Source organism: Lissotriton vulgaris, chromosome 4_1, assembly GCF_964263255.1.
Source record: "Lissotriton vulgaris chromosome 4_1, aLisVul1.2, whole genome shotgun sequence".
NCBI classification, from domain to species: domain Eukaryota; kingdom Metazoa; phylum Chordata; class Amphibia; order Caudata; family Salamandridae; genus Lissotriton; species Lissotriton vulgaris.
Window position 1 is genome coordinate 2,110,583,643 of NC_141691.1, and position 17,308 is coordinate 2,110,600,950.

Here is a 17,308-nt window from a genome sequence, read left to right on the forward strand (position 1 = left end):
ATGAAGAAGTCGTAACCTGTATCATTCAAGCTAAACCTGCAAAGAAAAGATTAAAACATACTAAACACTACAAGTATAATGTAACGTTTCTTCTGAAGTAATAACAAATATCCTAGCACTTAGCGCAAGGATATAGATACCAGTAAAGGCAAGAAATACATATACCCCCAATATATATTCAAGAACCAGAGGCACTAGAGGAAGGAGAAGACTCCATCTGGGATTCAGACTCATTGTCCAAAAAAGTAGACAACTTGGAAGGTTCATAAAAAATCTGAGAGTGGCCTCTGAAAGTTATTCAAAATCGTGAAGGGCCAGCAAAAGAAAATGGGATGTTCATGTCAAGAAGTCTTCATCTCAGATTGAGAAAAACTTTTCTTCAGATGACAGTATGTCTAGCAAAATCCTGATATATGGCGATTCTGTGGCCCTCCCATGTGATCGCTTTAACTTTCTGCATCTGCACTAAAATTTGCTCACAATGTTGATGTCGCAATGGTTTGAAAACCAGCGGTCTAGGATGAGGTGAAGACTTCGGTTTGAATGTAGGAATCCTGTGTGCACGTTCTATTTCAAAGTCCTTCTGAAAAGAAATATTCAACACAGTAGGGATCCAATTGAGTAAAAACTCAAGCATTGAAGGCACCATTTTCTCTGCATCCTCAGGTAAACCAAAAATGCGTAGATTACTTCTACGATTGATGTACTCCTGCTCCGTAAGAGCTCTCCGTAATGCAGCTAGGCAGCGCTCCATATTCTGCATGGATTTAGACTGATGGTGTGCGGAATCTTCTACAACACTGATACGTGATTCAGCATTAGAAACACAAAGTGTTAAATTCTTAAAGTCATTTCTGATTGCCGCAGCTTCATCTTGAAGCAAATCAGTATTAGTTTTTGTACTCTGCTCAATATTATGAACAGCATTCATGCGAGAGAGTATAGCATTCAAAGAAGTACCAGAGTCTTTCGGAAAAAGTTCCGGAGTAGTAGAAGTTTGTTTAGACCTTTTAAGATTGCCTTAAGAGTCCTTGGTTTTGGGAGAAAGACCCATGTTGTCTGCCATGAGAAAAGGCAATAGAAGCAACAAAGAAGGTCTCCACGTAAATGTATCTCCACAGAAGTAACACCAGACACCTCACTGGCCAAAAATACCCACTTGGGAGACTACCATATGAGCAACTCAGAGCGCACAAAACAAACACTTATTGCTGTGTAACCAGGCTCTCAATACATGCACAATCCACAATGCAGAAGAAAGTTGTGTGTCACTGCTTGAGCAAAATTAATTAGGTAATGTGTGAAAAAGGCACAGACATACCACAGCTCCAACACAATGGGAGGCGTATGGCGCAGCAATATCACCAGCAGAGAAAGATTGCAAAAGCAGTATGAAGAGCGTAAAAGAGCATCAAAACAACAGAAGGTGCACCAAAGTATGTTGCTATGCCGTGGCGCAGAAGCCAAAATATAAATAGCCTCTGTTTAGAGATAACAGTGAAAAGTCAATTAGAAGCGACAGGCAGGCAGTACTTATCCAAAATGCGCCATCGTTTCAGTCAGAATGTGCAAGCCGCCATTTTTAGGAGCATTCCTTATGAGAAAATCTTCAGAAGGAGTGGTATGGTCAAAAGACATTGCAGCTTCTCCAAACTCGCTCGTGGCACTCTCTATGCATTTCGTGCATAAAATCCTGTATTTTAAGATTGAAAAAAAGGCTTGGTCACATAATACACTGCGCAGCCTCCCGGCGACGAGATGGAGCTCACAAAGACGTGGCCATCTTGGCTGCGCGCAAGCCACGCCCTCTACAGTGAGTACAGTATTGAAGTTATATACAACGAGGCATTACCTTTCCAATGGGTAGATGGAGGTAAGAGCTAAAAGGAGAAAGTCAGTTTAGCTCCATGGAGGGATTCAGTGCACTAGCAGATCAGCTCCTTACGGACCTTTCCAGCAAGAGGTACTTTCTGCTCCAAAGATGGAGGGGAAAGGATTGTGCGAATCTCCAGAGGCAAAGTTTTTTATATCTGTGGAGCATTGGCAGTGAAGGAACATGAGTGCAGGGCCGGCTAGGGCGGTGCGACCAGTGCCACCGCACCAGGGTCTGACTTCGCAGGGGGGCACCTGTTTGGTGTTTGCTAGTTTATATTGTGCTTAAAAGCACCTGCTGCCGTGTTCCTGGCCTCTAACAATGTTCAGGCAGAAATTAAAATGTCAAGAAAACTCTGGTTATTAATGTTCTTCCAGGCGAGATTGGAGTTTTGTCTAATAGACGCTTTGACTTGTGGAATTGTTGATTTATGGTAAGGTATCGCAGAGGGTTAATATGCTTGCTGCAAAGAACATGTACCATGCATATAACAAAGTGAATGTAATGTAAACAAGTCAGTGGGTTACTGCTTTTCTCAGAGACTTCCTTTTGTTAGATGCAGTTTACATTGAGCTATTAACTGTCATCAAAGAACTGCGTGCCGATTTCAAGATAGATTAGAGCGTATGGATTTTTTCCCTAGACTTTTATTATTCTAATGTTGCGAAAAGGGTTCACTTGAGTACAAATCACTTCTTGTTATTAAAGAGAGCCCCAATCCATTGATATACATTTTAAATTCAGAGTTTGTGCTTCTCCAGACCAAGTACTCTTCAACTATACTGCCTACCTGCATGGATGACATGTGAAACCACCCCTTATTGTCCTTAATCTTATAGAACATTTAATATGTAATGTTTCACACACCTATGATTGATAGTCTTTGTGATGATGTGTGCAATAGGGACAGTACTCTGACACCCTTCACCTTTATGAGTGACGCTATAAAATTAAATAAATGCATCTGACAGCGAGTGGTTATGGTGACTGTTTAAGGGTGGTGAAGGGAATCCGTAGCGAAGGTAATCATTGGGGGAGTGCCAAACACATTGTCACACTGAGCGCCACCAGTGCTAAAGTAGGCCCTGCATGAGTGGGGTCTCTCTTTCTTAAATCTAGCCGGCACAAGAATTGTGTATGTGTGCTACACCGGGAGCATCCGCCTCCACAAGTGGGCCATGTATTTAGGTTCCTGGAGGCGGTGCTTTGTGAGTGATGCAAACTACTTTGAGGATGCAGCGGGTTTCAATGGAGAGCCAATGAGAGTCATCACTGCGGGAGTAATGTGGCCAGTGTGTCCTGCCCGAGACTAATCTAGCAGTCGCATGGAGCAGATCCTTCATATGTGTGAGATGAGGCTTTGCTGTGCCAGCCAGGATCTCATTGTCAAGCCACAGATTACAAGATCCTGTAAGACATTGAAGAAGTCATTTAGTGGAATTAAAGGCTTGATCTTCTGAAGAGCAGGAATTGGTATGCCAGGTTTTTGGCCAGGGAGTTTTGGATGTGCTGTACTCCTAGATTCTGCAGCTCAGATGGGCACCCAGAAATTGTGTTGAAAGAGTACAATGGTAACCTCAATTTCATGAGACAATGCATCTCAGAGCCCAGGTTTAATCCTGCATTTAAAACATACAATCAAATAAAGAAAGGACTGTTTTAGAGCAGGTATAAGAACAATTATACTGGTTTATTGCAAACATGCAGAAGTACAATACAGAGTAATGAAACATAAAAACCACTGGGTTATTGAGAAGTCAATTACCAGAAGGGTATCAATGTGGAATAACACAAAATAGTGACAAACACAAAGAAGTGCCTGGTCCCAAGTGTACAGCAAAATCAGTAAGAAATCGTCTGTCCACTAGCATAAAAAATAACTGAAAAGATTTCTAGCTGACCCCCAAGTTTAGGGGTATATATAACCATTTTCTCCATAGACAAGCATTAGGACTGAAAAATCATTGTGGTATGAGCAAATAATTACATTTTCAACAAAACAAAACACCGTTTTTTTAAAATGCTAGATATCGCGACGACTTTAGGGCTTACCCACTATGTGAATTGGTTCAGCCTCTCTGACCTAGTGTCATCCGGAGGTGTCAGGATAAACATGAAGAACGGAGAACCCTTGTGAATGAATGTACCACAGGCAAACAGAAGTTCCTTGAGGAACTGTTACAGTAGGCCCTCTTTCAGGGCTGTGTCATTCGGAAATAAAGACATGCACATCTTGCTTGACTACGTGCAGCAGAAAATACACCTGGTGAAGTGACATTTATTTTGAACAAGACTGTATTGCTCTCTAATTGAGAACTTGTTAGCATAAGCCAGGAAAAGACGTTGCAGCAATTTAGTTTCCACTGCAAGGGCTTCATGTCAGTATACACCTTTGAATTCGTTTGCAGTTGCACATTAATTGCTTTCACACTATTATTAATTCAGGTTGTAATAGGATGTATAAAAGCATCATCATAGTAGATATGCATAGACATGTTTAGGTTTTGGTCCAGTGTTATTCCAAGGTATGTGGTACAGTCAATTATTTTGGGAAAGCAGTTGAGTGCATGTAGGCGGCTGAGTCAGACTTCAATCTGAAAGATTTGTGCAGTTCATATTAGGTGAAGTCCGTCACCTAGAGATGAGATGTTTAGGTAAAGCTGTGTTTCATCCACATGCCGATGACATGCAATATTGGTTCATTGGAGGATCGGTGAGCGGGCTATTTGTAGAGGATAAGGTGCGTCGGAGAAAGAATGTAGCACAGAGGTTCACCGTGGATAACCAGAGCAGATAGTGAAAGAGAGTCTTTTTATTTGAATTGCTGGCAGCAGCTGTTGAGGTATGAAGAATACCAGTTCAGGACTGTGCCCTGAATGCCCACACCTTTCTCTAGAGTATTCAATAGAATCTTCTGTTTGACTGTGTCGAAGGCAGAGGAAAGAAGGAGAAGGGGACATGATTCCTCTTTGTCTAGAACAGAGAAAGTATAGTACAGTATATTACGTAGGGCAGCCTCTGTACTGCCCCTAGCCCTGAAGCCCAACTGGAGATTGTCTAGCAGGTCATTGCTTTGCAAAATTGCAAATTTTCAAGGACTTTGGCTCAGAAAGGGAGGTTGTTCACGTGTTCTGGGACAGCTCCATTTTACATCAGGAGCCAGATAACTTGTCTTGTCATGTAAAAGTGTGGTGTTGACTACTGTAGATCAGAGACAGAAGAAAAGGAGCCTCAACTCTTTGATTATGGGGAAACAGATAGTATCGGAGACCCTCGCAGGAGCACCAGTTTTAAAAAAAGAGCCTTCTGATTGATCCAGGGAGCTTTATTTCCTTTGGGCATCTCGCTCCCATGGGAGACAGACTCCCTCTGGAGCGAGGACTCGGATTAGATGCCAGCAAAATCTGAAAAACTTTGCTGGTGGAAATTACAGGACTCAGAGCCTAAGTCCCTTTCCGGGTCCAAAAAGTGAGGTGCAGAAAGAGGCAAGTGAGTTGCAGACAGAGGAAAGAGAGGTGTAGAAAGAGGCAATTGAGGTGCAGAAAGAGGCAAGTGAGGTACAGAAAGACGAGAGTGAGGTGCAGAAAGAAGAGAATGAGGTGCAACAAAAAGGCCATTGTGGTTGTTCTGGGTTGCTAAATGTATATATTGAAAACACTACATCATATTTGTATGCTGTTTTATCATTTTTAGGCTGATTGTTGTTTTTATGTTGTGAGGGTTTTAAATAACTTGAAACAATAACAAGGTATCTATCTATTTGAGTGGCAATGGTATTTTCAAGGTTTAAGGTGAGTTGGGGTTTATTGGTGGCAAGGGTATTTTTACGGATTAGGGTCAGTAAGGGTATTTGGCTAGCATAGGTATTTTTATGGTTTAGGGTGGGTAAGAGTATTTGGGTGGCAAGGGTATTTTTAGAGTTTTGGGTGGATAGAGGGATTTGGGTGGTGAGATATTTTTAGGGCATCGGGTGGGTAAAGGTAATTGGGTGGCAGAGGTGTTTTTAGGTTTGGTGCGGGTAGGGAAATTGTGTGGTAAAGGTATTTAATGTTTGAGGTGCTTGAATTTAGGAGTGAGGGGGTTGAAAAGCTGATATATATGTATGATCAAATGCGGTATTTCTTCAATCCCAAAGGGAACATGTGCAGTCACCACAGATCTCCAAAAGCTTGATTTTATTTATTGCACGATCTCTATAACGTGTTACTTTGTTCACATAGCGAGCCGAGGCCGAGCTAACCCGTCTGCAGCGGGTTCAGAATGCTGCGGCGAGGGCGATTGTCGGCCTGCCCAGATTCAGCTCGGTGGCAACTGTACCCTACATTGGCTCCCTGTCAGGAAGCGCATCCTTTTTAAGGTCTTGTGTCTCGCTTTTAAGATTCTGAGAGGTATTGGCCCGGAAATCCTATCCAGCTGTCTTTCCTTTTATGTTCCCACCCGCACCCTCCGTTCCCAGGGTTTGGCCCTTGCGGTGGTCCCCAGATTTAGGCTTAGTCGCATGGGTGGCCGCTCGTTTAGTGTAAAGGCCGCGTCAGCATGGAACTCCCTTCCTGTTGAAATTCGTCTGATGGAGGACCTCTTGACTTTCCGGAGGGCTTTAAAAACTTTCCTGTTTTAGCTGCTTTCATGTTTTTAGTTTCCTGTTATGTTCTACCTTGTCTCTGCGCCGGGACGCCCCTTGGCTGGGGTATCTGTGCGCATAATAAATCAATATAACATAACATAACATAACATAGCGCATGGCATATTCATGCACATCTTTTGGTATAGCCATGTGTTAATTACATTAAAAAAGACTTTGCCTCCGGGATTCTTTCACCCTGACATTACAAATTTTTTTTCATTTTATCAACTGAATTACAGTAAAAGAGACCCATTACCATGATTTATGTTCAAATTCATATAATTTGAAACCATGTAATGTTCAAATAAATATTTCCAATTGCATCCATTCAGAGCCATATATAACACATCTCTTTTCTTTCTGCCTATCCATTTTCATTAAACATTTCCCCCTCACAGTTGTTTATTTTTAAGAAACTGAGAGAAATCCTCCAACCTATTTCATATATATTTGATTTACCCCTCAAAATTGTATAAACTGTTTGAAGACATATTGTCACCAATATATCCATCCTCATAATTGCAATTGAAATATTGCTAAAAAAAATAATGCTCACTGCCTCAATACATTATTGTATTAACTTCATATCCTTCATTATTGACACGTGATTAACTTATCTCTACAGTGAGGTTAGGCAGCATATTTATTTACCCCATCACAGGTGTAAATTGTATTGGGCCAATCTTGAATACTATACGTCAGCTGTACATTGACTACAGCATTTCCTGGGAAGGCCCTGATTGCTTTGCTACTGGTATAGGAATGAGTATAGTTCCTCCTAGACATTAAGCCTATTTGATTTTTTTTATTGAGGCCTACTATATATCTACATTCCAATTGTCTGAGCTGCCTTGCATGGTCCCCTCATCTCGCAGACCTTGCAACAGCGTTGGTCACAAAATAGGATAATTATCCTGCATCGCTACTATGTACATCATGCACATGTCTGGCCACTGGTATGTCCAGTCCCTGTTCCTTACACCTCTTAAGTGTTGTAGGATCCTGCAGTAAACCTGCAGGATAGTGGTGCAAATGTAGGACAAACCGGACTTGCTGGACAGTACCTATACTGTGAATTATGTATTGCAATTAAAACATCCATTTATCTTGATTGGTCAGGGGATAAATGGTGTCGTATACTCACTGGTATTTCTTCCATGTGAGCACACTTTGCAACAATGACATTTATGGAACCCTCTGTCTTGCTGTAACCATGCCCTTTAGTTCCGTATCTCAGGACCACTGCACACAAGTACATCCTTCATAGAGGATCCGAGGGGACATAGAGGATGAAGGTCCCAAGATAGCATCACCCCCGACCAGATTCCAGTATCGCTGAATGATTTTTCTAACAACCCCTTCCTGTTCACTGAAGGTTCTTACCCTTCAAGTGGACTGTTTTTCTTCTTTCTTGTTTTCTTTGTGGAAACAAATTACTTCCCTACTTCTGCCCTGCACTTTATCTAGGACTGTCTCTAGGATTTTATTGGGGTAATCATGGTGCCTAAATCATTCCATCATTTTATTCTTGCCCACATTTCAGTCCTCAGGCATATTTTGTGCCACAAACATACTTTAACCAGGGGTACCCCAGACCCATAAAAATTAGCTTTTTAAAGTACAGACTAGGGATTCTGCCATGCCCGCGGCACTTACCACCATGGCTGAGGAAGGATGGCAATGAGACCTGCAGGCTATGTAACTCCAACAACGGGGACATCCTTCACGTAATCTGCTTATGTGAATACTTACAACCCACCCGTCAATCGCTTCTCAAAGACCAATTTAAGCAAAGAGGGATTGGCACTAGAAGGCAAGCGGTGCTTGCCTGTTTGAATCAATCAAATACGCAACTAAACTGCAGATTTGTGAAATTTTTGAGAGTGGCCGAACAGAGAATGCCAAAACTGGCGGAGAACACTACAGACGCAGGCCAATCAACAGATGGTCACTTACTGTCATCTTACTGCACATGAACATCTAGCACTTTGTCTGGTTTGCAAGTAGTGTTCAATTGTATTATCCCATCTGCATGATTGATACTGGTATTTAAAGCTGAAACGTCAAAGGTCATTAAAAGGTAATCATCACACTGTGTTATGTCATAAATATGTTTTTTTTTAAATCCATTTTCCCTAATACACAATGATAAATAACTGCCAATATAAATTGATGTCTTCTAGAGCAGTCTTTCATTGGTGGAGATGATAGGACGCCTTGGTGGTACTTTTGGAATTTTGTGGAGCTTTGGGCTCAGATACCTGATTATATTTTGGGAAATGTATAGGTATCGGTATTCATCCTGATTCATCAGTTCTAGATTTCTCCATTCCACCAATTTGGCATGATATGTCATTTTGGTTTTATGCACACTCTCCATGTCACTTCTGACATAGCAATGTGGATCAATAAGCTGTTTGTAAGCCTCTTTGGTGTACATTCTGATTGACCAAAGCACGATATTCCCACCTTTTGTGTGAGTTCCATCCCCCAGATTCATAAATCTCAAATTCTGCTATTCCTAAATTGCGAGAAAAAGCGAATCGCAATTAAGAAATCGCAGAATGGGATTCATGAAAAATTGTGATTAAAAAAAGCGAATCGCAATCGGCTGCAATCGCCGATTGCGAGTTACCGAAAATCACAGAAAAATCGCAGAATCGGCCGTTTTCCTTGTTGAAATAGCGATCTCGCAATTACCGAAATCGCAAATTGCGATCTCACTAATTGCGAGATCCCAAAAATGGGAAGTCGAATTTTGAGCACAGAGATAACATCACAACCAGGAAGTAGGCAGTTCCCACCCTCATTCTGCATTCTGGGCCTGAAGTGGAAGCAGCATTGTTCTGAGCCCCACTCCAGACTACCTCCAGCTCAAAACCAGGAGACACCCCACTGCAGAACTTGACCCAGGAAGCTGCAGGTGAATGTTCCGCAGGAAGGAAAAGGAAAATTAAATTTTCTGAACAAGAACTTGAATATCCCATAGAGGGAGTGTGCAAGGACCACGACCGGCTCTTTGGGAAGGACTCAAGAAGGGTGCCTGAGGCTGACAAAAGGAGAATTTGGTGCGCATCCGCCCCTAAGTAAATTCTGTGGGAGTGACCCAGCGCTCCGTGGATTAGTTGAAGAAGAGGTGGTACGACCTCCGAGGGCGTGCCAAGGAGAGGATCGCAGAGAAGCCGGGGGAGCTTGTCGCAACAGGAGGAGGAGAGCCCACTGTTCCACCCAACACCCCACTTGAGGACCTTGTCGAGGACACCCTGAATCCCCAGGCATGTGTGGAGGTAACCCAGCTGGACTTCTCCCGACCCACCCAAGATTCCCAAGGTAAGTGCCATGCAACTGCGGCCCTGTCCCACTAACAATGGCCATGACCCCAGATCAACCCATTAGAAACCACAGTCATGCAGCCAAAGCACACCACAAAAGGCCTTTTGCATTGTGGGACATGTAGTCTGACCAAAATTACCATCAAGCACCATACAGCCAGAACAGTCCAGTGAGAGTCAATCCTGCAGGGAGTCAGGGAATGGTAGCCTGCATGCATATAGCAACCTTCAATGTGTAAGATACATGTCATTAAGCAACCTCCACTTTACATCACAGGTGGCGCTGAAGTACCCATTACGGATAGCGATGCCATGCAAATTGAAAATATTACTGAGGACACCGAGGGAGACGTCCATCATCCCCTCAACCAAGACCATCAGCGCAAGCTGCAGCACCAGCAGTAGTACGTCCACCTGCCCCTGTGGACATTGGCACCTCAGCGCCAACAGGCGCACCACAACCACAGCGTGTGACTCACACGCCAGTGGGGCTGACAACAACAGCTGCAGCACGAAAACAAACCTGCCGCACTGCCGCTGTGAGGACCCAGTCCAGCGGACTGGTGAGGGAGCCGTGCAACACAACACCACGCGCTGGCAGGGGGGTGAATGTGCAGGCACCTGGGCTCTCTATTGAGCGCCGTATGCTCCACATACACCAGACACAAGCCCGTCATCACGCAGAAATTCACCTACAGCTCAACAAGACCGCTAGGAATGTTGGACAGCTGTCAGACAGGATGGAGAGGATGACCGCTGCAGTGGAGGCCAACACCCAGGCCATGTTGAGCCAGCGGGACATCAACCGGTGCAGACACCACTAGCTGCTGACCAGCCTGTCTGCGTACACGCGGTCAAATTACATCATAGGGAATGCTACCTCCCAACTCTCACGGCGCTCATTGGCTATGCAAGTGCAAATGGTCCAGTGCTGCCAGGATGTCGCTAGGGCACTGGAGCAAGTGACCACTGCAGTGCAGGGTATGCAGGCAACTGGCCATGGCCCGGCGGGTAGGGGGATGACACTAGTGAGGCTAATTCACGCCACAGCAGCCAATCCATGCCACTGGTGATAGCACCCCGCCGCAGCACCAGGCCCTCTGCTGCCTCACGGGCAAATCCTGAGGAAGAGCCATTGAACATTTGTATAGTACCTTGAAGGGCCATGCTGCTGAGACAAGCATGCCCTCCTCAAATACCTGGGACATATGACTCAATATAGCTCTCATGTTACTGTGTGAGAAATTCCCACTTTAATGTGAACAAAACAATAACAAATATTCAGTTCCAGTTAATCTGACTCATGTCATTATTTGAATTGTCATGCATGAGTGAAGTGTTGGGTGAGGGGAGTGGGTGCACTAGAAACAGTTAATAGTGATTTGGTTGCGGCACCTGTGTCCTTCTGCAGGATTCTCCCCGCGTGCATGACGCACATGTGCAGGTGGGCGGTTGTCCCCTTCCGACTCACTGCCAGAGATCTCTACAGGTATGCTGCACTTGGTAGCAATGTTGTGGAGTATTGCACACACGGCCACGATGCGGCAGCAGATCTCAGACTCGTATTTGAGGGCCCCACCAATCTTGTGAAGTATGCAGAATTGGCTCTTCAAAAGGCCAAATGTCCTCTCAATGCAATTTCTTGTGAGAATGTGTGCAGCATTGTAACATCATTGCTGTGGTGTTGCAGGGTTGAGGTATGGTGTGAGGAGGTACTCACGGAGACCGTAGGCGCTGTCACCTGAATGTAAGGAGCAGAGGGTTAGGGCCTGTAATGCACAGCTACAAGGTCACAGTGTAGATTTTGGTGGCATGTGTACTTACCAAGTAGGTGTCCTTCGCCAAAGTCTCCCCTGGCCAATTGTGTGTGCATGCCGCTGTGCCGGAATATGAAGGAGTCATGTGTGCTCCCTGCGTATTGTGCCACTATGTCCGTGATGATTGTCTTAGCGTTGCACACCATCTGGATATTCAGGGAGTGGTAGGACTTGCGGTTCCGGTACATGTATTCGGTTTGTGAAGGTGGGCAGATGTGGATGTGGGTACAGTCAATGCATCCTATTACATGTGGGAATTGCGCAACGTTGTAGAATTGAAGCTTGGATTGATTCAAGTCCTGTTGGGTGGTCGGGAATGTGATGTAATGGTGTAACAGGGTCAGCATAGCCTCCAGGTAACTCCTTAGGCAGCAGGACATGGTGTTCTGGGAGATCCCCCCTGCATATGCAACTATTCCCTAGGAGCTTCCGGAGGCCAGGAGGTGCAGGCTGCAGAAGACCTGGACATGGTTGGGCACGGCATTGGTCATCCTTGTTGGGTGTTGCAGCAGGGGGTCTAGGTCCCGGATCAGCTTAGTGATCATTGCCCCATTCAGGTGGTACTTGGAGTAGATTTGCTCCGCAGTTTGGCCCAGAAGGGTGATCCGCTGGCGGAAAATTCAATCCTGGATCCTGCGTCTGTTCCTTGTTGCAGCCTGGAGCCTTCGCCGTCTGACCACCATGTAGAGTCCAGGCATTATGAGAGTCCTCATGCTCCTTCTGTGTCTCCTTAAGTGTGTTTGTAGAGGCCTACACCTGTGGCTCATTGATTTTTTTTTTACAATTTTTTTTCTTCATGGTTACCACCTGATTTGGGTTCTCCTTAATTTGCACCTCGCAAAATGCGATTTTCTGATTTTTTGCAATTTGTGATTTTTCATGAATTGCGTTTGCGAATATTTTGCTAAATATTTCGCAGAATCCATGGATTCTCGCTAATTCGGAATCGCTATAGGGGATCCTCTTAGATTCTGCGAATTATTTTACGAATTCGCAAATATTTTTTAGAAATTTTGCAATTTTTGACATTTTCCATTCATGAATTGCTTTTCTTTAAATTGCGATCGCAATAGCTAATTTGCAGCTATTGCGATCGTAATTTTGCTTGATGAATCTGGCTGCATATTGCCATCTTTCTTTTTCAGATTGCAATATGCTCTTGGTTGGTGATGCAGGTTCCCTTGATTCTTGTTGACTTGTTGATATACATGCTTGATTTCACCTACAATAAAATCTTTAAAGGAATCTACAGCATCCCTTGCTAATGCTGTCATGAATATGGACACCGGCTTAAATGCAATGTGTACTGTCACATATGTCAAAATTCATTTGGTCTATTATTTGTGCAACCTCAACCGGTTGAGAGATGCCCATTGCTTTATTTTTTAGTTCTTGTAAATCCCTGAGTAGTCTTACATCTGATACTTTTAATTTCATTTCCACACCTTCAGACGTTTCCCTTCTGATCTCTCATTTCTTTTTCATGAAGTGCTACTTTACCAGCTTTTAATTTCTGATGTAGTTAAACAAGCCTAATGTTGTTTCTTTCTGCACCTCACTCTCCGCTTTCTTTATCTCCCTAGCTTCTTTCTGTACCTTATTCTCTTTTTTCTGTGCCTCTCTTGCCTCATTCTGCACCTCACTCTTCTTCTTTCTGCATCTCTCTTGCCTCTTTCTGCACCTCTCTTGCCTCTTCCTGCACCTCGCTTACTTCTTTCTGCACCTCTCTAGGCTCTTTCTGCACCTCACTCTCTTCTTTCTGCACCTCATTTGCTTCTTCCTGCACCTCTCTTTCTGCATCTATTTAGGCTCTCTCTGCACCTCACTCTCTTATTGCTGCACCTCTCTAGGCTCTTTATGCCTCATTCTGTACCACTTGAGGCTCTTTCTGCACCTCTCTTGCCTCTTTCTGCACCTCCCTTTATTCTTTCTGCACCTCACTTGCCTCTTCCTGCACCTCTCTTACCTCTTTCTGTACCTCTGTAGGCTCTTTCTGCACCTCAATCTCTTCTTTCTGCACCTCACTTGAATCTTTCTGCACCTCTCTTGCCTCGTTCTGCACCTCCTGCAGATGGCAGCTTTTTTAACTTTTACCCACAAAAAATTTGGGCCTCAGACAGGGACCTTCTGGGGCCCCACAACCAGGCCCAGGGGTTGGTGGTGTTCCCACTCTTACCCATATGCCTTTTTTTAACTTTATTATAGGACTCAGGACTCGAGATTCGGGACTGAGCCCTAATATAGCTGCCGCCACTGTCTTCTTGATGTGGTGGCAGCCAATCATATCTCATCTTAAGCTTGCTGCTTCAGACTTTTTTGTACCTTAAGAAATTATGGCTTCCTGCACCTGCACACAGAGTCATAGTGCCCAGTCCAATGAATGCACGGTTGAATTGTGGTAAATCTAGGTAGTCCCAAATATGTAACCAACTGGCTGCGAGTAGTACAGAATGCAGCAACACGTATAATTTTTAATATTCTGAAACACACATATGTGATCCCTGCACTAGCAGAGCTTCATTGGCTGCCAATCAAAAAGGATACAATTCAAATCTCTATGTTTGGTACATTGTACTATCCAGAAAAAGGCCCCCAGCTGCTCCAACGTCATGTAACAATCTATGTACCAAAACTTACCCTTAGTTCCGAAGGTCAAAAATTACACATACCTAAGGTCAAGAGAGGTGATGGAGCAAGGTTTTGTACATAAGAAATTTGCTTGGATTCAACCCTCTTGAAATAACATGTAATAAGTTAACCAACATGTTTTGTGAATACTAATAATTGCACCACACAACATTTTCTTTATCTAAGGTAAGCTTTCCAATGTGCTTTACTAATAAGTAATCAAGTTTCTAAAATGGCAGCTGAAAAAGCGGGAACTCTTCTGTGTATGCGTCTACTGCATCTACGTAGTGTGACGTCCTTTGCTTTTGGTGGGAATTCTTTACAGCTGCGCAGTAGTATTCAAAATGGCCGCCTTGAACCTCACATGCTAATGCATATGGCTATGCTAAAATTAAACCTTGCATGTCTTGCTAATCTGCTAATGCGATAGTTAAAATAAAATGATGGGATTAGAGTAGAAATAAGTGGTACACAGTGCATTCATTTATTTTAGTATTCTAACATGTTCTTCTTTTACTTTAGTATTAGTTTGTATTTGGGCCTGGAGGGTGACTATATTCTCCATCTTGTCTGAATTCTATAGATGCGTGCTGAAGTCATGAAACTCCTGTGACAATGACATTGAACCCCCAGCCAAGAACTGTCTCACAAGCGATGCTCCTGAGAACTTTACCTCTTGACCCGGAGAAGGGAAGAAGAATTGAACAAAATGTTATACATTGTACATGAAGTAATATGAATGTTGCTGGGAGAAATAAAGCATGGGAAAGTAAAATTAAGGGTGGGAACATAGAACAATTAAACCAAAGAAGATTACTTCACATTAGTATGGTGTGATGATGTCAGAAGCGGTCGCTCCACTTCAAGCTGCCTCCTCGACCTAAGTGCGGTATTGTAACCAGCCCTGAGCTGCTCTGAGCTGCACCCGATTGCTATTATCAACTCCCACAGCGCCCGATCTCAACTATTGATTTGCATAGCGCCCGATCTTAATTAATATTCCCTGCCTTGAATTGTTCTGAGCTGCACCGGATCTCAATCACTTACTCCCATAGCGTCCGATTTCAATCTTTAATGAATCATTCCCGTAGCGCTCCACCACCTCAGTAGTTGCGCAGTTTGTTTTGCAGCGTAGCGCTTGTCCCACTTGCACCAATTAGCATAATTACACAGCGCTAGCCTCCATAATGTGCTGTAACGCTGAGCTTTGTCTGCATTGCCTTGCCTTTCAATAATTTGATTGTTTGTGCCCAAATTTGTTTGTTTGTTTGAGCGTGTCATTGATACTTTGTGCCCCTATCTCTGCATAGGATTTGGCCGACTGCCATCTTGTTTAGTCTCTTGTTGTTGTTTAGCCTTCCCTCCCCAGATATCCACACCGCCTCCCGCCTCCCAGCTGCTCCACCCTCCCACAGTTCATCAGGCTCGGTCTCTCCAAGAGACCTCTGTGACCATCCTGACTCATCAGAAGCGGTTGCTCCACTTCAAGCTGCCTCCCCGACCTACGTGCGGTATTGTAACCTGCCCTGAGCTGCTCTGAGCTGCACCCGATTGCTATTATTTACTCCCACAGCGCCCGATCTCAACTATTGATTTGCATAGCGCCCGATCTTAATTATTATTCCCTGCCTTGAATTGTTCTGAGCTGCACCGGATCTCAATCACTTACTCCCATAGCACCCGATTTCAATCTTTAATTAATCATTCCCATAGCGCTCCACCACCTCAGTAGTTGTGCAGTTTGTTTTGCAGCGTAGCGCTTGTCCCACTTGCACCAATTAGCATAATTACACAGCGCTAGCCTCCATAACGTGCTGTAACGCTGAGCTTTGTCTGCATTGCCTTGCCTTTCAATAATCTGATTGTTTGTGCCCAAATTTGTTTGTTTGTTTGAGCGTGTCATTAATACTTTGTGCCCCTATCTCTGCATAGGATTTGGCCGACTGCCATCTTGTTTAGTCTCTTGTTGTTGTTTAGCCTTCCCTCCCCGGATATCCACCCCACCTCCCGCCTCCCAGCTGCTCCTCCCTCCCACAGTTCATCAGGCTCGGTCTCTCCACGAGATCTCTGTGACCGTACTGACTCGTCAGAGGCGGTCGCTCCACTTCAAGCTGCCTCCCTGACCTAAGTGCAGTATTGTAACCTGCCCTGAGCTGCTCTGAGCTGCACCCGATTGCTATTATTAACTCCCACAGCGCCCGATCTCAACTATTGATTTGCATAGCGACCGATCTTAATTATTATTCCCTGCCTTGAATTGTTCTGAGCTGCACCGGATCTCAATCACTGACTCCCATAGCGCCCGATTTCAATCTTTAATTAATCATTCCCATAGCGCTCCACCACCTCAGTAGTTGCGCAGTTTGTTTTGCAGCGTAGCGCTTGTCCCACTTGCACCAATTAGCATAATTACACAGCGCTAGCCTCCATAACGTGCTGTAACGCTGAGCTTTGTCTGCATTGCCTTGCCTTTCAATAATTTGATTGTTTGTGCCCAAATTTGTTTCTTTGTTTGAGCGTGTCATTAATACTTCGTGCCCCTATCTCTGCATAGGATTTGGCCGACTGCCATCTTGTTTAGTCTCTTGTTGTTGTTTAGCCTTCCCTCCCCGGATATCCACCCCACCTCCCGCCTCCCAGCTGCTCCGCCCTCGCCCCTCCCCCTCCACTATCCATATATGACTGATGTCTCTACGCCAGCGTTCACGCCTCATGCGCGCCGAAGGTGCGCCAAAGGTAAGCCCGTCTACGCCCGTCCGCGCCTGGACCGTGCCCAGCACCAGAACCCCTGGTCCTCGCCGCACCCAACCCACTAGAGTCACATATGACACCGCATCTCTCCTCGCCCTCAACCCCGGACGAGCACCACAATGCTGCGAAGCCGCCCCAGGTCGCTCCCACTGTCCTTTCGCCTACCTCTCCTGCAAGTTCAACTGCCCCAGGACCCTCACCAAACCCAACCCCTCCACACACAGCTCCGCCTCTAACCGCCTGAAGTGCATCCTGCTCAACAACCGCTCGGTCCACAGACACG

The 17,308-nt window shown here is 44.6% G+C and overlaps 1 protein-coding gene across 1 annotated transcript in view; it reads right to left on the reverse strand.

Moving 5' to 3' along the window:
* Positions 1-379: 379 nt before the first annotated feature.
* Positions 380-17,308, reverse strand: part of LOC147725143 (uncharacterized) — a 394,292-nt gene continuing 377,363 nt past the window's right edge. The window contains exon 4 of the mRNA XM_086918186.1: positions 380-904. Coding sequence (XP_086774312.1) covers positions 380-904 — 525 coding nt within the window. The remainder of the gene's footprint in view (positions 905-17,308) is intronic.